We start from the raw sequence: 21,762 nt of genomic DNA on the forward strand, positions 1-21,762 counted from the left end.
TTCAACCCAATCCATCAAACCCATAAACCATTTTGATCCATTAATCCATTAAAACTCAAATTATCAATCCAATAAGTTTTTGAATTGGTTTGGTTTGGGTTGATCCATAAATTTGGAACCATTTTGACACCCCTACATTAGGTTTATGGGTGTATGGAGTCATAGTGAAAACATCACTCCTGGAAAGTATCAAGTCATCTCTACCCCAGTAAGCCAGCGATTCCTAAAGGCTTCCAGGGTTTCATTGAGATCTGATATGCACAACAACAAAAAAAAACGTCAGAGGTTAAGTGGTATAGAGGAGATGATTTAAAGAATGTGTGTCGTTTTGTTCTACTATAAACGACGTAGCTATTCAATACTATTGTTCAATTAATTGAAATAATCAAACTCCTATTACTAGAGACACTAATGTTACAAAGTTTGTGTTATCCATTTTTTATTTCAGTGCTATTCAATACTACTATGGAGGACACCCCTGTGGGTTGTTTGCTGTTATTTTTTTTTATGGTTTTATATTTATGGTTATATTTATATGTTGTTGATTTTTTGTACATTTTTTAATGTGTTTGGCTATATTTTGTTGTTTTCCTTTATTTTAATTTTATATTTTATTTATTCATTTATAATGTTGTGTCGTTATCATATGTCAATGAATATTTTTGATTTAGTTTTGAATATGTTTTTTATTATTAAATTAGAAATTTAAACTTAAAACGAAAATGTGACCAGTGTTATAAATAAGGCAACCTTTTGTTTGGTCCTTTTTTGTTTGTCTAAGTGTAATTATTTTTAAAAAAAATCGTCATTTTGTTTTACTGTCATATTTTTAAAGATTTTTTAAATCAAATACTTATAAGTTTGGTTCATGCTCTATGTGTTAGAATCGTTTCTATCTAATTGTAATTTAGTTTCATCGAGTTTCTTTTATTTGTATGACTCATTGTTTATTGATTTTGTGTTAAAATGTTTTACAAATGAGCATAACATGCATAAGCCAAGCGAATAAGTGCTTGCTAATTTTGTTTTTTTATTTATTTAGGAAGTAAACTATATTTTTGACAGTTTCTTTTTTGTTTTTATTTTTATTTTTATTTTAATTGTTGGAAGTCCATGATCTATGTGTCCAAAAAACAATCCAATCATATATAAATTTAAAAGCCAAAGTTTACATGTATATAATCTTCAATTAAAAAGAAAAATATATATAGATTGTTCAATTAAAAATACACTACATAAACTTGTACCATTGTAAATAAAGCTGGTATAAAGTTTGCAAAATTGGTGAAAAAAATAAGCTTGTTATGGATCATAAAGGGGCAAGCTTGTTGTGTTTGTTATTTATCCTTGAGAACTTTACTTGATCCTGTTCTTGAACAGAAACTCGACGTTTCTTGTATTGGATTTGCTTCTTCGAGCTGTGATCTTAAGAACTGCACCATCTGAGAGCATCCGTTGGACCACCCTCGTGATGTTCTTTGTGTCATCAATTCCCAGATGGTGACTTCCCATGAGCTTTATTCCACACTGCTTCATCATTGACACCATTCCTCTGGCCTGTCATGTGTCATGTCATTTACTATTGATGAGTTTATAATAACATACAAATAGGATGATGATACATATAGATCTATCCAAGTTGTTACCTCACGGCCGTAGAAGTTCAAGTAGACGTCTTTGAGATTGATCCATTCCATAAAATATGGCGGAAGCTTGATATTTGACACCACGCATTGTTCAGGAATCTTTGTCTTGATATCCCAATTTCCACTAATTACATTAACTTAATCAATATCCTAAACATGGCAGGAGCTCTAAAGACACTCGTACGAAACTGTGTCTGTTCATAAGGAAACCAACATCAAATATTCACACAGGAAGCTCAGCTCTTAATGTTAGTTCTCACCAGGTTACAAAAGCTGCGTTGTTCAGAGCCCCATCTGTATCTTTAGCCCACAAGCAATGCTCAGCTAACCAAGCTTCAAACTCCTCAACAACTTCCTTAAATGGAATAGCTGTGTCATGCCACACACTGCAATTCGACTTTGAAAAAGTTAATGCAACAGTCTCAGAATCCAAGAGAGGAAAAAGATGTTTGGAGAAGTCTGTAGACTCTAAATTAATTCCATTTATTACTAATTATGGTAGCAGAACTTAATCAACTAAAGCATTTGGCAGCATATGCATAAAGGATCAGGTTAGTTCAATTAAAACATAACAAGCATTGTAGCGCTGTAGCCATATCTATATCTACACCCGGAAGTAAGGTAGAAGTAGCACACCGATCAACACCGAGTTCCCCATACTTGCCTTCGATGTATTTGTTAATTGCTTGCTGACTCATTTTTGTGGGTCTTACAAACCTTACCAAGAACAAAGAACAAAGAACAAATCATCAACCACATTGTAAAATTGAGCAATAAAATTCTTAAAGAACACATAATAAACCAACTTGTGAAATCTAGCTATGAGCAATAAAACTCCTAAAGAACATCAATTTAATAGCTGTTCTTGTGTCTAACTATGCACTTACAAGTTCTTACGCCAATGACACAAAAACTAAACCATTCAAACACCCCAAAGACCCTTTGACCATTAATAAAAGAGTTACGTCATTAAAGATAGGAAGCTGTTATATAAACCTGTGGAACAAGTCTACGACTTCCATGGTATTGGCATCTACGATCAAAACAGGAAACTCAAGAATCTCAACTTTTCCTTCCAAGTCAATAACCAAGAAAAAGTTGAATTCTTGTGGCTTCTTTCTCTCAAGATCAGCAGCAGTCACTGGAAGCTCCTTGGAACAATCATGGTTAAAAATCTCCAAATGGGCAGGATCATCCATCTGGTATGGACACCAACGTGAACTTCATCAGCCATGTTTAACGATTATTTAGGTGTATATAACAAACGAGTAAAGAAATAACTATAACGATCTCGAGACACAAACAATTAACAAGTTCCAAATCTCGCTCAGACATTTCATCGAACAAGTTGCAGACATTGCATAGTTGGTAGAAGTTTCGTATCAAAGCGCTTGTCTAGTAACAATCACACAAAGCAGGAACCACCCAGAAATCAAGGAAGACATGGGATTTAATTCCGCTGTAGCAAAAACAAAATTTAACAAGAACTACGAGTGTAGCGACGTGTTAACCTTTGTGCACTTCCCGTGAGTGTAATACAAACACATGGGTCTCCACCTCGCAATTTCTTTTGTTTCCATCAACGAAGAAGTAGAAGGAGAAGGAGACGAAGAAGAAATGTCAGATGGAGAAGGAGATGAAGATACATAGTGCGAAGAGTTGCACATGATTCGTTTGGTACGAGCTAAAGAGAACGGAAAAGAGAACCGGCTATCACGGAAAGGACTAATTCTCGACATCGAAACACGAAATGCAGAGAAAGCGGACGCCATTTTCGTCGAATAGCTTGAGCTTGACGATTAAAAGAAGAAGATGCTTCCCTTATTCAGAGACTGGGGAAAACATAAAGCTACTGAACTGACTGTTAGTTAACAAATTTACCCAATCCAAATCGAACCAAAATTGAATTTAAAAAACCAAACTGATTTATATCCACACAAACTCTAACCAAACCATACCATGAAAAATTAATAAACCGATTAGACCAAATAAATGGTCATAAACTGAGAATTCTGAACTACAACAAGAAATGTAATAAGCTTTGACTAGCCTCAGTAATTGAACACAAACTTGGCCAAAACGAGCGGTTGAATTCAGAAATGACAGAGATAATTACATCCAAAAGTGGAAACAATTGGTAGCTGAATTCACGTTTAACCAATATACCGAGAAGAACAAAAGCTGTGATGTTTCACTGCAGCGGCTAAAACCCCGAGTAAGAGATGTTTAATCTCTAATCTTTATTGACATCTTCTGTGAAGTCTTCAATCACTTCGGCTCTATTAGATTGTTTGTTCAACGAGCGCAACTCCTCGATTTCAAACTTCAACATTGCATCACAAAACACTTTGTTGTGATTCTGCAGTTTACCTCGGCATCCTGAGGATTTCAAGTGGTCACAGGGATGGAAAAATCAGCATGAAAGAACAAGGGAATCTCTATAAGTTCGGTCGAGGTAAGTAAGAACTATCTTACCTGCAACAGGACAATTTGGATTTTTGACTATGTACTGCAGGATTGCAGCTTTCTCATAGACGTGCCTGCAATCCACACTGCAGCCAGAGAAGGATCAGAAAGACTCAGTATCAATTTTACCGCACAATCATCTATCATTCATGTAAGCTATCCAGCACAAAATGTGATAACTTCTACGCTACATAAAAGATAAAGTAGTATTTCAAGTTTTATGATACATATAGAACTCAATATCGAGTAAATATGGCTTTAAGAATCGTCCTACATAGACATCAAGCATGGGAGAGGACAAGCAAATCATCCGAACAAAACAAGACATCCGAGTTAAGGTAGAAAAAAAAGAAAACAATACACATTCATTGTACCTGCGAACTGGATCTGCTAGTTCAGTGACAGGCTTCCCGCTCAAGGGGCAAGTCATATTTAGGAGAGGGCACTGAGTACTGGTCATGACAATGTCCTCTTCATCGTCACCAGGCATAGGTTCACCTGCATGATGAACATTCTGCAGCAAAACATTGACAAGAACTTATATGGAAATCGGAGTATAGACCTATTAGATTGAAGCTAAGAATAGAAGTAAAAAAAAAAAAAAGAAAGCAATACTATTCTGACAAAAAGAGAGAAAACTGAGGAACTAATGGTGTAGAAAGTCAAAAATGGCATACCCAAACCGCTTCCCTGAACTGGCGCATCAAATGTTCATTTTGTGGCACTGAAGAAGGTGCAGCCTTGAGCTTAGTGAATTCATCATCAAGCAACTTTTGAAAATTCGTGAACTGCAGTCATTAGAGTGAATCAGTCTGCTAAACCTAACAAGCAATTACGTAACACCTGAAAGAGGAATGGGGAGTACCTGTTCCCCAGGTTGGTACCCATTAGCAACAGACTGAATTGCTGAAGAACGAAGATTACAATCACTATATAAATCCAATAGCTCAGCCACAGAATTTTCAAGATCTTTAACCTGTGGAATCCAAAACATCGAAATGAACAGCAGGTATTAAGAGCATTTAGGGGAAAAAACAAAGACAGACATCAAGGAAAGAGTTTGGCTGGAGCCGGACAATACAATGTGAGGAAGAAAGAGAGATGTGATAACAAGTTGTGAAGCAATACAATTAGCCAAGAAACTATCACAATAGACGAAATTCATAGTAGTTCCCTTCAAGTTTAGTGTGAGGATCACTTCTGATTATAGCCAAATACAAAAAAAACTCAAGGAGATGAAACTGCTCTAGACTAAACTATAGGGTTACTCAGACAAACTAAAAATCGAATAACAAATTAATAACCAACCTTGTCAGTTTGATTTTCTTTCTCCAATTGAACAGCAATGTTCTTCATCATTGTCACAGCTTTGCGGATATCCTGCAAAAAAAAAAAAAAGAGAAGTAAACATAACCAGGCTACTATGATGCAACAGCTTGTAGGAAAAACCAATTCAAACGAAACCAAAAGATAAAAGCAGATTCTTCTTAGGCAATATTTTTACCCTAAATTATAAATCCCTTGTTTACTTCCAACTAGTCAAAACCCATATTTACATCAAAAAAGGGCAAGAATAACAGTGGTTTGAACGAAAATACTCACGGCAAGCGTGGAATTGTTATCGGATACAAGGACCAGCGATGCGTTTTGAATCCTTCCGGCAATTCCGTCGGAAGAGGTCGCCGCCATATTTATCCCTGCTTCGCTCCAATTTTTTCCTTCCGAGGTTTGTTTTGGAGGGAGAATTAGAAGACGGAGAGAGAGTGTGACAGAGAGAGCCTGAGGAATACGATGGAGGTTTGCTGAATAAAAATGTGTGCCGTCTCCTGCTGTTATAACCGACATTGTAGTTAATTTTATTTAAAACGTTGAGAACCCAAGTCGTGTGTCGTATTCGTATCATCGCAACCTGTGTTCGTGTAAAGCTTTAAAAGGCCGCAGCCCAATCGACTATACAGAGCATAGCCCGTCTAGGGTTTGCTTAATAGACTGTCGGCCGTTTTATATTACTATAAACAACACGTAGTTAACTGTTCAAAGCTGTAGAAGACATGTGGACAACAAAAGATGGCATGCAGTTTTAAGGATATAGATCTCCGGAAAACGTCGTCGTCTCAGCTCCAATCCTCCAATTCCCGGGACTCGGAAGTCGACGAAGCCGAAGGGCCATAGCTTCCCCATCTTCGTCAAGCTTCATCAATCCATCAATCCATCATTTGAATTTCGTTTTAATTTGAGAACATGACCGATCAAGAAGGAGACTGGAATTTTTATCTGAGAATCCTAAGCAATAGCGCGCGGGATTCAACGGATCCTGCTTCTGATCCATCTATACTACAATCAGTACGCAATCTTATAGACTCAGCTCGAGAAAAATGATTTAGTTTAGATGAACAAAAGGGATTCATTTGCTTGGTTTTTGTTTGAATGTGTGTGGATTAGGTGAAGAAGCTACATGGGTTCTGTAAATTGGAAAACTCAGATGATCTTGTGGCTAGAATTTATCCCCAAATCAATAAGGTCTTCCAGCGTTCGGTTGCTTCACTGTCTCAGTCCGATTCAGGGTCTTCCAAAGGCCTTCTCTTGCTAGTATGTTGTTACTTTCCCTGATAATTTTCAACCAAATTTGTTTCAGATGAGTTTTTTTTCCTACGGTTTTGGGTTCTAGCGTATGATGCATTCAAATATGATGTGTTTTGTGTTTTAGGCCATTCTTCAGTTTTTTCTTGATTTTGGGGATATGGTTCTGCACGATGCTGACCCAAGTTTGAGGACTTTCTTCCGATCGTGTCTTAGCCGGTATGGACTTGCTTTTTATGTTTTATATTGGTCGTATTGCTTCATTGTTCGTTCATTCTGGTCATATGTGTTTTCTACTATCAGTTTGTGTAGATAATTCTTGGGTATTTTATTAGGGACATTTGTGCTAATCTTGTGATGAATCTTCCTTGTAGTGAGTTTTCAGATACTGGTGTTGCAGAGGCAACTTGTGAATTCCTTATCGCGAACAAGAGAAAGCTCTTAGCGTCTTTCCCAAACTTACTCCCTCAGGTATATAAATTAGGAAAAGTAGCCTTATAAATCCTAAAACTTGCTTTTAGCTTTCAGCATCGAGAAAAGTACTCTCTTAATTAGCAAACACCTTTATTTCTTTGTTATTCCTGTGTGTATCAACATATGTAAGAGAACTGTTTGCTTTCATCTTTCTTATTTTGTGTCCATATACTTTCCAATTGTTAAAAATGTGCGAAATCTTTTTAGAATTCAGTACACAATTGCTACATATCCACCGCTTTAACAATGAAGCCAGAACAGACACGCTTGCTCTGGTCAATTGATCTATACGGATTTACATATCCATCTTCTCCGTCTAATACAAGAAATTGTATCTGCAGTTTTTCCCTTTGTTGCTTAAGCTCATTGCCTGGAATTGGGAGAAGTAAGCTGGAAAATTCTTGCTATTTGTTGATTCTGATTTCTGATTTCATGAGTGATAAGGAAAAAATATTTCTTGCTTCTTATTTCAGGTTGGAGAAGTCCTTCCTGAAGATATTTCCCGGACTAATATCACCTGGGTCATTTCTTCCTCTGTTTCCATCCATAGTAGACTTGCCAAGTGAGTCCGCTTGTCTGAAAAATGCTACTGGATTTTTTATACTTGTTTATACTCTAACTTGGAGGCCACTTAGGTGACTCCAACTAGTAACTTCCAGAGCTTGTGTAGTAAATCCTTATTGATGCTTGGATTGTATTCTCTCAGCCTGATTGAGTGTGCGAGTGTTGTGTACTAATTATATGTCTTCTTGTTAATGTTTTTGCTAGTGTTGGTTGTGGCATTAGAAAAAGTTGAAAGAAGCTCGGGGTCAGGGTCAAGGGTTGGAGGTGGCATTGCTTCAATCCAGAAGAGTGCAGCTCCAGAGGTCTTATATTTCATAAATACATTAACCGGGTTGACAGTTCAGATAGTCAATGAATGACAAGGATCCCTGTGAATGCAGATGCTTCTTGCCCTTATGGATGAAGCATATACTGGTTCAACCATCGGGGATGGAGGGGATGACTCTGAATCTGAAGATAACAATACAATAGATGTAGCTGATCCTCTGTTTCTGGAGCTTCTAAAGGACGAAAATGATGGTCTAGCTGTATGCTTTCTTCCTCGGGCTTTGCTTTATTCCAAATTCCAACGGAAACAGTTCCATATAAATATTTTCTGTTTAGTCAAAAATTTAGGGGCCTAAATGAAAGTTGGTAGTTGTTTTAATTATCTAATAGATTTGACAAACTGAGAGTATCTATTCAAATTTGTGCTTCAGGAAAGACACCGCGCTACTCCTGCATTGAGTTCAGCTCTGCAGGCTGCTGCAAGTGGTCCTCGGTCAGAAAGGATGAAGCAGACACTTAAGATTGCTCCCCGACTTCTTGATGTCTACTTTAGTGTTACATTGCGAGATGCAAATGACTGTAAGATAATTTACAGCCTTCCTAGGTTTATTTAGTCAGTTACCAACTTAGTTAGGCCTTTGACCACTAACCGTTCATGCTTGTTTTCTTTCTTTTAATGCTTTATCTTTTGCAGCTTTGATCTGTGCATTAATCCCTCTTCTTATGACAAGAAACGCTACAATGTTTCCGGATAAGAATTTTTCTCATGAGGTATCGCGCATCTTCAGTGTTACTGATATCGTACTTCCATTTCTGAATACTATCCTTAGAAAATTATTGACACATGCTAATTGGCAATGATTGTTGATTTCTCTCCTCTAAATGACTAAATCTGAGTAAAGCGTCCATTGATATTCTACTATTTGTCAGAAGTGCTATGCTTTTTTGACCTTTTAATGTATAAACCTGTTTTGCTGCGATATTGGACCTTAACTTACAGAGATATTATTTGCGTATACAGATCCGTAGGAGGCTACTGGAATTTGTACTTGCTGCATTTCAGAGGTCTCCAAGTTTCATTGCCCTGTTGAAAGTAATGTCTTCCTATGTTTTTAGATTTTTGTTTTTAAAATAAACCCTACGTCCATGCGTTACATAGTCTTTTATGATTGCCGCATATTTTCTCAAGAACTTCTTACATAACGCAGAAGCCTATAATTGACCGGCTTGGAGAAGCTTACGATGATGTTGCAAAGGTCAGTTTCTAATATTTCGACGGATCCTTTGTAAGATAATCTCCTCTAAGCATTTTCTTCCGTAGAGAGAGTTAGCTTTACAGCTGTGTTGGGCAATTGGAGAGTATGGTGGCGGGGGAGAATCACACAAGGAAGCTGCTCGCGAGCTCTTTGAAAGTTTAGAATTGCTTCTATATGAGAATCTCTCATCAAGGTATTTTTAACTTTTGTTATACACTCTACTTTCTCAGACAGAAAACAGAAATGTTATTGACACCGTTTTCTGCAATTTGCTTCCAACAACCAAAACAAAAAAAGCCGCCTAGGTCTGAGGCAAGAGTCTGGGAATGGTTCCAGAAGAACAACACAGTCAAGACTTTTGTGTTTTGTAGTCACAGCTATCGCAAAGCTCGCAACATATCACCGGGAATTATTACCAAGAGCCCGTGTCGCCTTGGGAAAGGTATATACATGAACATGGAGACATATCAAATCCACTAATGGACTTATCAATGGTCGCTTTAACTTATCATTATGTATATGTGTAGGTAGTACGGTCTCGGATATCTGATGCAAGGGTTTGGAGAAGAGCACATGATTACTTGGGACTAATGAACGAACCAGGAATCTGTTGGTCTGTGTTAGGACCTTCACGGGTCTCAGAAAAACGGTTTCCAGGCACGGTTAACTGGAGCGAGGGCGGACAAAAAATGGTTGCACACATTCCATTTCACATTCTCAGTGAACAAGGAGGTTAGGAGTCTCTTATCATCCCTCTATTAAAACTTCATTCAAACAAGATAATGTGGTTGGAATTAGAATAAATCTAAAGTTGTGTCAAATTTTTGCAGGTCCTCCGTTCCATGACTTTGCTCTCTCCGATGTCATCCCCAAAAACTGATCAAACAAAGAAGAAAAAGTTTCTTAAATTGTGTTTTGTTGTGAATAGTGAAACACTGAAAATGATTTTGTGTAATACCCATCTGCAATCTTTTTTCTATCCAGCAGATGTGGTTGTAACCTTTAAGTTAACTAAATAATGTTATCATTGGCACAAAATCTCAATCAGACCCGGTTCGATCCGGTTTAAATGTGGTCTAACTCCCGGTTAAATTAAATTACAATACAAAAACAAAAAAGGAAAAGTAATCCGACACAATAATGACGAAATTGCTATCGCCGTATTTGATCCTCTTTTCTAACAAACTCCGAAGGAGAAAATGCCAAAAAAAAAAAACACTGAGGTGGGTCCAGAGCTTTGCCGTAGACTCGAAAAACGACACCGTAGGGTTCAGGGCGGAGGTCGGCGGAGATGATTCTCTCCTCCACCACTACATACGTCACTCGACTCCTGTCACCACCTGTGTGTTAAATAATACAGTAATCTCTCTTGGTACCCGAGTCTCTCTCTCTCCTTCTCTGTATTCTCATGCTTTTTAAACAAAACAATTATTGATTCTCAGCATCATTATGACTTTACTATAATTTAAAATAATTTTCATCCTTCCAAAATCAGCAGCTGACATTGATCTCTTTATTGTTTTTATGAATTTTCTTCTTAACTAAATGCAATATTTCTCTATTAAAAAATACGGAACTCATAAGAATGAGATATACTTCGTCTACTCAAACATAACGTGTCGAGTTTAACTAATTAATAAAACAAAAAATGGGTTGGACAATATATTACGAAATTGTGAGAAAAAAAAACATCATATCAAAAGTCTTTTTTATACAAAAGTAAAATTTATATTTATATAAGTAGAGTTAATTTTGAGAGAAGCATAGGGGTAAAAAAAATAGCAGGAGAGAGGGGAGAAATATGAAAGATGCATGCAAAAAGAAAAGATGGGAATATTTTTCAATACGACGTTACCTTACTACAGATATGACGCGTCTCTATCCTGTCCGTTCATTTTTTCCCTCTTCAGACGCTGATGGATGGATGTGATTGCTTCTTTATGATTTGATGCATCCATGCACCTCTGTTTTTCATTTTTTTTTTTTCATATTTCTGTTTTTTGTTTTTGTTTTTTCCAATAAAGTTTTGACTTTTGATGTAATAATGCTTTAACGCGTATAGAATTTCTGTAAAAAGTTTAATCTTACTCATGGTGTGAAGCTCGCACTTCTAAACAGACAAAAGATCCAAGTAGTATCCAATAATCTTTTTTAAATTGTAATTTAAATAAATTTTGGATTTTTTTTGCTTACTTACTAACTCTAGGGTGACGTAGAATCGCCTGAAATTTTCCAGTCACGCACGCATTGCATGCTCAAAAGACAAATGTCCAATAATATCATACAAAATCCTAAAACACATTTTAGCTTAAAATATTGTAATCCTATACACACACATATATATTCGTTTTGTGTGGTGTATTGTACACATCAACATCAACTCTGTCTGTCACTAGCTACTGTCAAATATCACATCAGTTGCTTGTAGAACAGGAGAAACACAGATCATTTTTTAAAGAGGACCTTTTTTTTATCTCCCCTTCTCTTTCTTTTCTCTTCCTCCTTTTATCTATCAACATTTTGGATATCTTGGGGGTTTTTGTTTTTTCTTTAAAGCTTTTCTCTTGTGTTTGTGTGTACCGACAATGGATATTGATGTGTTTAATGGTTGGGAGAGATCAAAGTTTGAAGATGAAACCCTAATGCCACCTGGGTTTAGATTTCATCCGACTGATGAAGAGCTCATCACTTACTATCTCCTCAAGAAGGTTCTTGATTCCAATTTCTCTTGTGCCGCCATTTCTCAAGTCGATCTCAACAAGTCTGAGCCTTGGGAGCTTCCTGGTAAACCCACTTAACTCACCTTCTGTTTCACCTGATGCACTTTACAAAATTTAATAATCAAATCCCATCTCTAGACTTTTGCTTTAATCGTCATAAACCCTAGTTTCATCAAGTCCGAAGTCTTACACTTTTCTCTGTTCTTATTTGCCTGTTATCAAATGTCTTAGTTTAGTTGTAGCATGATATAGAGATTAGCGAAGACATTGTTTTTTGTAACTATTTAAGCTTTGATCAGTTTTAAAGAACTCAAACTCTTGTTCAACTTAATTATATCTGCACACTAGTGACTAGTCCTTGTTCGGTTCTGAAACAGAGTCTTTACTTTAAAGACAATGTTATAACTCGATGCAAAGTTTGTAACTTTCTCTTGTACCGTTTGAGCAGAGAAAGCGAAAATGGGAGAGAAAGAGTGGTACTTCTTCACACTAAGAGATCGAAAATACCCAACTGGACTGAGAACGAATAGAGCAACAGAAGCTGGTTACTGGAAAGCCACTGGTAAAGATAGAGAGATCAAAAGCTCAAAGACAAAATCACTTCTCGGGATGAAGAAAACTCTTGTCTTTTACAAAGGCAGAGCTCCTAAAGGAGAGAAGAGTTGTTGGGTCATGCATGAGTATCGCCTCGACGGCAAATTCTCTTACCATTACATCTCTTCTTCAGCTAAGGTCAATTGTTAAATCTCTCTGAATAAATTATTTTTCCTCAAATATATTACTCAAAAATGTTTACTTTGTCGTTTCGTTTTACACAGGACGAATGGGTTCTCTGTAAAGTTTGTCTCAAAAGCGGCGTAGTTGGTAGAGAGACGAACTTGATCTCTTCGTCTTCTTCCGCCGTCGCCGGTGAATTCTCCTCTGCCGGATCTGCCATTGCTCCGATCATCAACAACTTTGTCACGGAGCACGTGTCCTGTTTCTCCAAGAACTCTGCTTCTCATGCCGAAGCAAGCTTTCCTCCTACTACATACCTTCAAGCTCCACCACCTTCACTGCCGCCACGTCACGTCGGTGATGACGTGGCGTTTGGTCAGTTCTTGGATTTGGGATCATCGGGGCAGATTAGTTTCGACGCAGCAGCTGCAGCAGCGTTCTTCCCTAATCTGCCTTCTCTGCCACCCACGATGCTTCCTTCTCCTCCGTCATTTGCAATGTTCGGCGGAGGCTCCGCTAGCGTCTGGCCGTTTGCTCTCTGATGATCGTTCATGCGGCTACAAAACTATCTCTACTATCTTTTAATATTTTAAATCTACCGAAAAGACTTTAGATTGCTTAATTAGTGGCTTTGCATTAGTCTCAATTCGTATCCACTGGTGTAATGTTTCTAAACATGATGACATCTATCAATCTATGCGGATTTCATATTTCTTGCAACATATTTTCTAGTTCGAAAGCGTCCTAAAATGGTCAAATTAATCGTTTATCTTATTGGATAAAGGCTTTAAATGTAGTTTTTAGGAGATTGCATTCTAATTTTTATATAGTGAAAATTAACATATATTAATTAGGCTATGATAGGTAACATGAATTAAGATCGGGTTATGTTCACACTGTGTAACTTAAAAATGTCACCAATCATGATTTGTTTTTAAAACTTAGTAAGATTACCAATGAAGATAACTCTTGCTCACCCCTATGGGCCTTATCAGATAAATGGGCCAGGCCATAATTAAAGAGTTTCCCAATTGCCACGCGTTTGATGAAGCATAGGAGGACTTGAGTCGTCATCAAAGAGGGTCCTTTTCGTCTCTCTCATTCTTGTTCGCAACGAAACAAATTTTGCTGAAAAGAAAAAGAAATCGCCATGGAAGACGTTAACCAGTTGTTCGATGCTGCTTTCGAGTTCGCAAACTATCCCGGTAACTAACGCGATTGTTCTTGTACCACTTCCTTTAATACGTATTTGTGCGATTGTTCTAATTCCGTCGTGATTGAAATACGATTACTGTTTTGATCTCAGGCGTTCTAAACGAAGCCTCGGTTAAGGAGTTCCTCGATCGCTTCCCTCTTCCGGTTATTTTCAAGTGATTCTCTTCTTCCAACTTTGCTTAACTTTTGCGATTTCTGTTTGAATCTTTTTTTGTGGTTTGCTCAGGGTTTAAGTAGTTTCTTATGAGTTCTGGTAGCTATTTAGTTGTTAACTGGGAATTCGTAATACTCGCGTGCAGGGCTTTACAAACCGATCCGGACATCCCAGGTTTTGAGAACACGCTTGTGACTTGCTTGGAGAGGCTGTTTAAGACTAAGTATGGCGCCTCCCTCATTCCTCAATATATGGTAAGACTCACTGATTTCTATTTGTAGATTTGTGCTTCTAAATTAACGGGATGAAAATAGGTTTGACCAATTGCTATATTTGTTGTAGTCTGATTTAATTGTTTGGTGTTTGGTTTAAGCCCGTTCTGCAAGCTGGTCTCAAGGCGAATTCTGCAGTAGTGAAATCTCTGGCTTGCAAAACTGTAAGTGTCTATATATATAAGCATTGGTTTATGCCTTCTCAGTGGGTTTTCTCGTTTGTAGCGTTTGCTAATGTTGAAGTCTTGTTTCGGTTTTTCTTAAGGTCCTTTGCCTCTTGGAGAATTACGATACAAACGATGTTTCCCCTGTTCAGCTAGTTGTTAGCAATGGCATATACCCTCTTCTGCTTGATTATATCATTAACAGGCAAGATGCCATGTTTTATTGTTCTAGATTATATTCTTACAGTTGTCTTCTTTCGTATGGGATTACTCTAGTCTAACAATCTAAAGACCAACAGAAACAACTAGTTGAAGCGTAATGAATACCGTCGAGAAAGCCTTTGGATGGGTCTTGAGGGATTCAAATATGGCTTTAGTGTCTCTAAATAGCTCTTTGCCTCAAAATTCACCATTGACATTTTTTTGTTTGTTTCTGTAGCGATGATGAAGTGGCACATGCTGCAAGTGAGACAATTAAGAGCCTTGCACGTTTTCCCGATGCAATGGTCTGTGTTTAATGTTTAACCGGTTATTCTGGCTCAGTGGCTAGTTCTTTTGCACCAACTATTCCTGATGCATAAAACTCTTTTTCCACAGTCCGTAATCTTCCCTTCTGACACCAACGATGCTACACATCTTCGCAACCTTGCTGCAAGGTGTTCGTCACTGGTAATTCAAATTCAGCGCTTTATAAAAGAATTTTATCATGCTGTTCCATTCTTGTTTTCGCTTACAGTTATCCAACTACTTTTCAGGCACGAGTCCGGGTTTTGTCTTTGGTAGTGAAGCTTTTCTCGATATCTCGAGTTGTAGCTTCAGAAATTAAGAATTCGGGGCTTCTTGATTTACTCGAGGCAGAAATGAAGGGTACAAAAGACACTCTTGTGATCTTAAATGTTCTGGAACTCTACTATGAGGTTGGCCTCTGATATCTGAGATTACTATTGGTCTATTTCCTGTGTTGCCCATTTTTGAAAGGAAAAGATAGAATTATGTTTAAATATTTGTGCATGAACGCTGAAGTTAGTGGAAGTGGAGCACAGTTCAGAGTTCGTGCCACAAACTTCACTTATTCAGCTTTTGTGCTCTATCATCAGGTACAAACACTGTTAAACCTTACCCAAGTTTGCAGCAAAAAGAGTATGGATATCTATTAAGCTTGCCTCAGCTCACCCTTCAATTTTTCTCTGGGTCTTATATTTTGTATAGTGGTACATCGACGGGACCATATGAAAAGTTAAGAGCAATGATGATAAGTGGCAGGCTCCTCTCGAAGGAAAATATCTACAATGTCGTGGAGGAAGCTAGTAAGATTTTCATTATTATCTGCCTCTATTGGTTAGAAAAATGTGAATGTTATGTGTTTCCTTCTATATGCTAAGACAACAAGGAGTTTTAGGGATTATGTTATGTTAGGACTGCAAGAGTTATGCGGTTGTTCCCTGTCTCAAATAATCTAGGTCTTTATTCTCCTATCATCATATAATAAGAGCCTCTGTTTACTGTGCCTATGATACAAGTGAAGAAGTTGACAAGTTAACTACGAATTGCTTTGTCTCTGAATGTAATCTATGAAAGAGAAGATAGCTTTAGGAATAGACTTATGTTTTGCGGCTGTACTGTAGCTGGCAAAAATCCACTTTGACCCTTGTCCTGAATCCAGGTGTGAAGGCGTTAATTTCAGCTATTGTTGGGAGTCTGGAGTCAGTGGAGATAAATGATACTGATGCACAGGAAGTTGCGATTGATGCACTTGGTCAGATTGGATCAAGTAAGTGGCTCACTGTTCTGTGAAACTCCGTTTGTTGCAGTCTCCTAAAAAAGATAGCTAGCTAGGTCATACATTTGCAGTTGTGGGTTATAAAGAGCAACTGACAAGATATTTGTTTCCCATGCAATGATCTTGTGACTTACATGTATATTTTGTATAATAATGTTTAGCAACGAAGGGGGCGAATCTTGTCCTTTCAACTTCACCTCCAGCTGCAAGCCATGTTGTAGCTACTGCGTTTGATCGTAATGCACACGGAAAACAGTTGGTTAGTGAGTTATTGCTATCATCAATTGAAATCCTGCCGATTATATGCTCGTAGGAAGACAGTTTTTAATATCCAACTTTTGCAGTTTTAGGATTTCTGATTCTAAATATTGAGGGTTGATATTTTGTTTAATTAGCAGAGACATTCATGAAACTATATGACTATTTCGTAAATGGCATGTGCAGGCTGCACTGCACGCACTGGCAAACGTCGCAGGTGAAACACGACCTAAGAGCAACAGAATAGTTGATGGAAAAGCTGAAGAAAGCCTTCGATGTCTAATATACGATGTTGCAGCAGAGAGCACAAAACTAACCCCTTCCGTAAGTTCATTTCCTCTTTTGCTCATTCTTCCTCAGTATGTTTGATCCGTAGCATGAACTAATTGAAGCATGCCACACAAATTGCAGGGTTTATTCCTTTCAGTTCTTCAACAAAGCTCAGAGATTCGTCTTGCGGTAAAGCTTTATAACCTCAGCATTTGATCTTTCATATATTCTCCCCCTTGATTTCTCTGGTTGAAAATTTTACAATGCCACACTACATTTCATTCAAAAGTAAAACCTCTCTTTTGTCCTTCTACAAAACTCGGAACATGTCGCTCATTTTATCTCACATTGCCTAGAGGGACCTATGTTTTTTTAGCTAAAACTAGGTTGTTTACAATGTCGTTTGCAGGGTTATAGAACGTTAACAGCATTGGTGGCTCGGCCATGGTGCCTGGTGGAAATCTTGTCCAAAGAAGAGATAATAAACATAGTTACGGATGCAACCACTGAAATTGAGAAAATAGGTAAACCAAGTAACACTCCTGGCATCATCACACACAATGGCTACACCAGCCATTGTGTTGGCTTTTTTCTCCCTTCAACCCCTTTGTTCTATGAGTCTAAATGACACATTTTATCTTACTCAGCAATGGAAGCAAGGTATAACTGCTGCAAATCAATTCACGAAGCATTCTTGTGTAGTAACTTTGCTGATGACCCTCGTCGTCTAAAAACCGGTGAAAAGGTTCCATCTTTTTCCTCTGATATCTTCAACTAAGATGGAAGTTTCGGAAAAGCTTTCTATGATGTTATATTATATACTTTTGGTTGCTGTTGACATGATTGAAATTTGTTGCAGCTGCAAGAAGCTGTTCGAAGTGGACCGTATTTGTCGAAGAAGTACAGAGACGCACGACCAGAAGTAAAGACAGGCGAAGGATTTTGAAGACATAACTAGAGAAAAACTTCTTCGTTGACCAAAGTTTTTTTTTTTGTAATCTTCTCTACTGTTCGGATAAGTAAACTTTTAGTTCCTTGGAAACAGTACAAAGTTTCCAAACGAGATTTGTGTTCTCTATATTTCCGTAGTGTTGAACGTTGGTTAGTCAAAGCCTCAAAGGAAAAACAGAAAAAAAAAAAAAAAAAAGATACGAGTTTGTTCGTTTCTCATAGTTTGCCAGACATAGCCTGAGAATAAAACACGGAAAGGGTTAAATCGTTGTTAAGTAAATCAAATAAGGGTAATATGGTAATTACAGTTCCAGACGTCATCTCTTCCTTTATGGATAACACTGGTTCGAAATGGCCATTATTCTTCTTACTGACAGAAGAGAGCAGTGAAGAGAAGAGAAGAGGAGAGAAGCCGTGTGGATATCGATGGCGACGATAGTGCAGTGTCTTTCTTCCTGTGCGACTCTCGAATCTCAATTCAAAGTCCTTTCGCTTAAGGGAATCTCTTGTTCGTCATCATCTTCTTCCGTCTCCACTCGTCGTGCTTCCTCGGCTACTGTATGCTCTTCGCTTAGCTTCTCTCAGAGCGTTTCTCAATGTGTCTCCTTCTCCTCCGGTATAATAACCCTACTTTCAGAATCGTGAATTTCGTCCTGTTCATGGAATATTATATTGAAATGTGTTATCTGCATTTTTGAATTCACTCGTGCTCTTTGTGTTTTCGAAATTTTGGGGTTTTTGGGATTGAATTATACATGTCTCGATAGGTAATTTGTGGGTTCAGAAGCCAACGAGGCAATTGATTGTGTGTGAGGCTACTGCTCCGACGAAGAAAGCTGATTCAGCTGCTAAGAGAGCTCGCCAAGCTGAGAAGAGGCGCCTTTACAACAAATCTAAGAAATCTGAAGCTCGAACACGGATGAAGAAGGTAATCTTGTAAACCTCATATACTGTTTCTGTGGATGCTGTATACAAGTTTGTTGATAAGCTTGTAGGTGCTGTTTCTCTAAAGTCTTAGTGATAAGTTGCGTGGAATCGATATTAGGTAATGTTTCTCCTTTGGAATTCTTGTAACAACCACTAAACAACGCTGAACATTGGAATCCAAGTAGGTGGATTAGTCCTCATTGTTTGCAACCGTTTTGTAGAAATGGAAGCTGTACCATGTTGTTGTTAGAACTTGGGAGATGTTAAATAGTCTTGATAGTTTACAACATCTCGTTATCCCCGACAGCTACAAGAATTATAAATGTTTGTGATTAACTTTTTTTACATACATGCAAGATGAGAGTAAAATCCATTTGAGTTATATATATATTCTAACAGGTCTTGGAAGCACTTGAGGGACTCAAGAAGAAAACAGAGGCCCAACCTGATGAGATAGTATCCGTGGAAAAACTTATCGGAGAGGCTTATTCTGCAATTGACAAAGCAGTGAAGGTTAAAGCGCTACACAAGAACACTGGTGCTCGTAGGAAGTCTCGGCTGGCAAGGAGGAAAAAAGCTGTTGAGATTCACCACGGTTGGTATGTCCCAGACGGCGCAGCAGCAGCAGTAGCATCAGAAGCTGTGACAACAGCTGCATAAAAGAACATGGAGCTGGATTATGCAAATTTGTTTTTGTTTACTAGATCTTTTCAAAATCAAAATCTGTTTTTATAATGTACATTTAGTCGCTTTCAGACTCATCTTCTTTTGTTAAGTTCGATCTAAGCATTTTGTCTTCTACTCGTGGCTTGGTCTTGTTCTGGTTCAGTAACATCTCAGTTCTTGGCTCTGGCACCATTCCTCTTGACATCATCTCTTGAAAGTAACTTAATGCTTGTCCAATTTTTCCCTTTGTATGCAGACCATGAATTCTAATAGTATATGTTCTCTGATCTGGTCCTAATCCACTTCTCTCCATCTTCCCCCATATCTCTCTCACTTTCTCTTCATTGTCCCACTGAACATATAACCTAAACATCAAGTTGTACAAGTCGCTTGTCATTTCGCACCTGTTCTTTCTCATCCTCTCCAAAACGTCCTCCACATCCTTAGGCTTCTGCGAATACTTAAGCAAGTAACCGAACGTCACATCGTTAGGGGAACAACTCCCACCTTTATGTTCCATCTCTTCCACAAGCTCCCAAACTTTAACTGTTCTCCTTATCTTGCAGAGATGCTTCAAAAGCGAGTTATAGGTGACAACATTAGGACAGCAACCCTTCTCACCCATCTCGTTGAACACTTGAAGAGCCTCAGGGATTCTCTTCTTGAAACACAAAGCATCAATGACATTATTGCAGATTTTAACATCCGGGTTTCTTCCGGTTTCCCACAGAGCTCTGTATAGTTCCATAGCCTTTCCCAATTTCCCCTTCTTCGTCAACGCATTAATCATGGTCCCATAGCTTACAACATCTGGCTTACATTTAGAAGCAATGATATCTTTCCAAATCCTCTTAGCTTCATGAACATTTCCCAAAACACACCACCCATTGAGAATAATATTCATGGCTTTTATATCGCAACCAAACTCTCTTCTGCGAGTGCACAACAAGGTCTCCGCAAATTCGACATGTTTATACCTACACAACCACATCAATAGCCCATGAAATGCAACCAGATCATCCTCTATCCCAAACTCTCTCCTCCTCTCAAACACTCCTACTGCTTCATCTACTTTGTGAGCAGCAGCGTACCGGTTTAGCAAAACCTCGTATGTCTTCTCGTTAATAAACCCATCCCTCTTAGACATTTCGTCGAACACTTGGTGGAACTCTTCGAATCGCTTCATTTTCCCAAGAACATCGAGAATCTCGTTATACACTAAGGAGCTAGATAGATAAACAGATTGTTTCACGATCAATTGGAAAAGTACGTAAGCCGGTCTCCAATCAGATCGATTCCGAGTAACCACTTCTAGAACCAGCTCTTCGGTTAACTCAATCCCGCACTTACCAAGAATCCGCTCAATCTCTTCAGATGAACTTCCACGGTGATTCTTTATGATGTTATGAACATCATCGACAGCAGATTGCTTGACATTGTCGTGAGTTGCAAGAGAATGAAGAAAGTGAGTAGCTTGACTAATACCCAGGAAGCGAGGAAACCCAGAGAGAGTGGTGTTGTTCTTATGATTAAGCTTCTCTGGAGGTAAAACACGGCGAAGAACGACCAAGGATGATGATGACGAAGTGATCTGGCGTCTCCATAGAGCATTTTGTAGCTGAAGTAAGATTTCAATTTTGTTTTTGTTCCCACCCATCTTCACAATCTCTCCAAGGTACGATCTTTGGAAGCAGTACGTAACCAATATGTAACATATATACCAAATTTATTGCAATTATTTTTTTTGGGTAATTAATTATTGCAATTAACATTGTAAAAATAAACTTTAACAAAAATAAAAAATAAAAAGAAATATCTGGTGAGTTTCTTTTTTTGTGAAATTAAAATCTAGTGAATGAATGACTAAATATTACAACTTACAATTTTACAAAGTTCTATTACTGTATACAATAGTATTAAAAAAGTAAATTGCCGACCAAACTAAAATTTTAATTTTTGAGATTTAAACGACCTATAAAAATTTGACGTAGAAACCGACGACATATGTAAGGGAAGCTGCTACGTAGTTCAATAATCATGTTTAAGAAATACTAAAACAGTATCTTGATAATCAATTAACTGTTGTTACACCTTGTGAAACGTAAAGATAGCAATAATAATTAACAAAAAAAAAAAGGAAGATAATATAGTAAAATAATGGTATTTTATTAAAATTCTGATATTCGAGCAGATTCTGTGGCCCGAGAAAAACCCAATCCATTATCCATGGCGTGAAGACATATGTAGCTGTCGTGAAGACATATATTTTAATTTTTCTATATAAAAAAAATACTACTAAGTAGCCAGAATAAAATTAATCAAAGCATTTTATAACGAAGACGTCTTCATGTGCCGTCGTCAATGTAAAGTAAAATTACCGTCCGTCTTTTAGGAAACAAAACAAACGGCGGGCCC

At 37.8% G+C, this 21,762-nt stretch overlaps 6 protein-coding genes and 1 pseudogene across 8 annotated transcripts; 4 read left to right on the forward strand and 3 right to left on the reverse strand.

The window, feature by feature from the left end:
* Window positions 1-1,167: 1,167 nt before the first annotated feature.
* Window positions 1,168-3,545, reverse strand: LOC104779834 (putative exonuclease domain-containing protein At3g15140). The gene is made up of 6 exons (XM_010504236.3): window positions 3,158-3,545; window positions 2,643-2,845; window positions 2,283-2,363; window positions 1,907-2,032; window positions 1,647-1,770; window positions 1,168-1,557 (listed from the first exon to the last, which is right to left on the reverse strand). Exons 1-6 carry the CDS (start codon window positions 3,416-3,418, stop codon window positions 1,357-1,359), a joined length of 996 nt encoding a protein of 331 aa, XP_010502538.2. The 5' UTR covers window positions 3,419-3,545; the 3' UTR covers window positions 1,168-1,356.
* Window positions 3,546-3,590: 45 nt separating this feature from the next.
* LOC104779843 (E3 SUMO-protein ligase MMS21) lies at window positions 3,591-6,023 on the reverse strand. The gene is made up of 7 exons (XM_010504249.3): window positions 5,715-6,023; window positions 5,421-5,492; window positions 4,978-5,088; window positions 4,790-4,900; window positions 4,487-4,626; window positions 4,122-4,198; window positions 3,591-4,025 (listed from the first exon to the last, which is right to left on the reverse strand). The coding sequence occupies exons 1-7, from the start codon at window positions 5,955-5,957 to the stop codon at window positions 3,880-3,882; spliced, it is 900 nt and encodes a 299-aa protein (XP_010502551.2). The 5' UTR covers window positions 5,958-6,023; the 3' UTR covers window positions 3,591-3,879.
* A 121-nt stretch (window positions 6,024-6,144) lies between these two features.
* LOC104779852 (uncharacterized) lies at window positions 6,145-10,291 on the forward strand. 2 transcript variants are annotated; one of them, XM_087452718.1, is made up of 16 exons: window positions 6,145-6,455; window positions 6,555-6,701; window positions 6,820-6,911; window positions 7,067-7,163; window positions 7,508-7,551; window positions 7,640-7,728; window positions 7,935-8,032; window positions 8,111-8,257; window positions 8,429-8,576; window positions 8,692-8,768; window positions 9,019-9,090; window positions 9,206-9,253; window positions 9,319-9,446; window positions 9,551-9,695; window positions 9,781-9,985; window positions 10,084-10,291. In XM_087452718.1, exons 1-16 carry the CDS (start codon window positions 6,354-6,356, stop codon window positions 10,131-10,133), a joined length of 1,689 nt encoding a protein of 562 aa, XP_087308844.1. In that variant the 5' UTR covers window positions 6,145-6,353; the 3' UTR covers window positions 10,134-10,291. The 2 variants fall into 2 exon arrangements, 1 of the variants encoding a protein (XP_087308844.1); XR_015558459.1 differs by having other exon boundaries at window positions 6,195-6,455; window positions 8,463-8,576.
* A 1,394-nt stretch (window positions 10,292-11,685) lies between these two features.
* Window positions 11,686-13,400, forward strand: LOC104779857 (protein CUP-SHAPED COTYLEDON 1). Its single transcript, XM_010504274.3, has 3 exons — window positions 11,686-12,037; window positions 12,422-12,705; window positions 12,792-13,400. The coding sequence occupies exons 1-3, from the start codon at window positions 11,839-11,841 to the stop codon at window positions 13,230-13,232; spliced, it is 924 nt and encodes a 307-aa protein (XP_010502576.1). The 5' UTR covers window positions 11,686-11,838; the 3' UTR covers window positions 13,233-13,400.
* Window positions 13,401-13,636: 236 nt separating this feature from the next.
* LOC104779866 (uncharacterized) lies at window positions 13,637-18,034 on the forward strand. The gene is made up of 17 exons (XM_010504286.3): window positions 13,637-13,895; window positions 13,997-14,060; window positions 14,205-14,313; window positions 14,433-14,495; window positions 14,597-14,700; window positions 14,935-15,001; window positions 15,093-15,164; window positions 15,251-15,412; window positions 15,519-15,592; window positions 15,705-15,802; window positions 16,159-16,266; window positions 16,437-16,534; window positions 16,720-16,857; window positions 16,945-16,992; window positions 17,213-17,327; window positions 17,451-17,548; window positions 17,663-18,034. Exons 1-17 carry the CDS (start codon window positions 13,841-13,843, stop codon window positions 17,747-17,749), a joined length of 1,560 nt encoding a protein of 519 aa, XP_010502588.2. The 5' UTR covers window positions 13,637-13,840; the 3' UTR covers window positions 17,750-18,034.
* Window positions 18,035-18,100: 66 nt separating this feature from the next.
* Window positions 18,101-19,482, forward strand: LOC104779883 (small ribosomal subunit protein bS20c). The gene is made up of 3 exons (XM_010504308.3): window positions 18,101-18,370; window positions 18,522-18,682; window positions 19,081-19,482. The coding sequence occupies exons 1-3, from the start codon at window positions 18,181-18,183 to the stop codon at window positions 19,339-19,341; spliced, it is 612 nt and encodes a 203-aa protein (XP_010502610.1). The 5' UTR covers window positions 18,101-18,180; the 3' UTR covers window positions 19,342-19,482.
* Window positions 18,895-21,084, reverse strand: LOC104779874 (putative pentatricopeptide repeat-containing protein At3g15200 pseudogene; annotated as a pseudogene). Its single transcript, XR_015594012.1, has one exon. The product of XR_015594012.1 is annotated as a putative pentatricopeptide repeat-containing protein At3g15200 pseudogene (transcript).
* Window positions 21,085-21,762: the final 678 nt, after the last annotated feature.

This window comes from Camelina sativa, chromosome 1 (assembly GCF_030686135.1).
Source record: "Camelina sativa cultivar CO46 ecotype springtype chromosome 1, ASM3068613v1".
Lineage (NCBI taxonomy): Eukaryota > Viridiplantae > Streptophyta > Magnoliopsida > Brassicales > Brassicaceae > Camelina > Camelina sativa.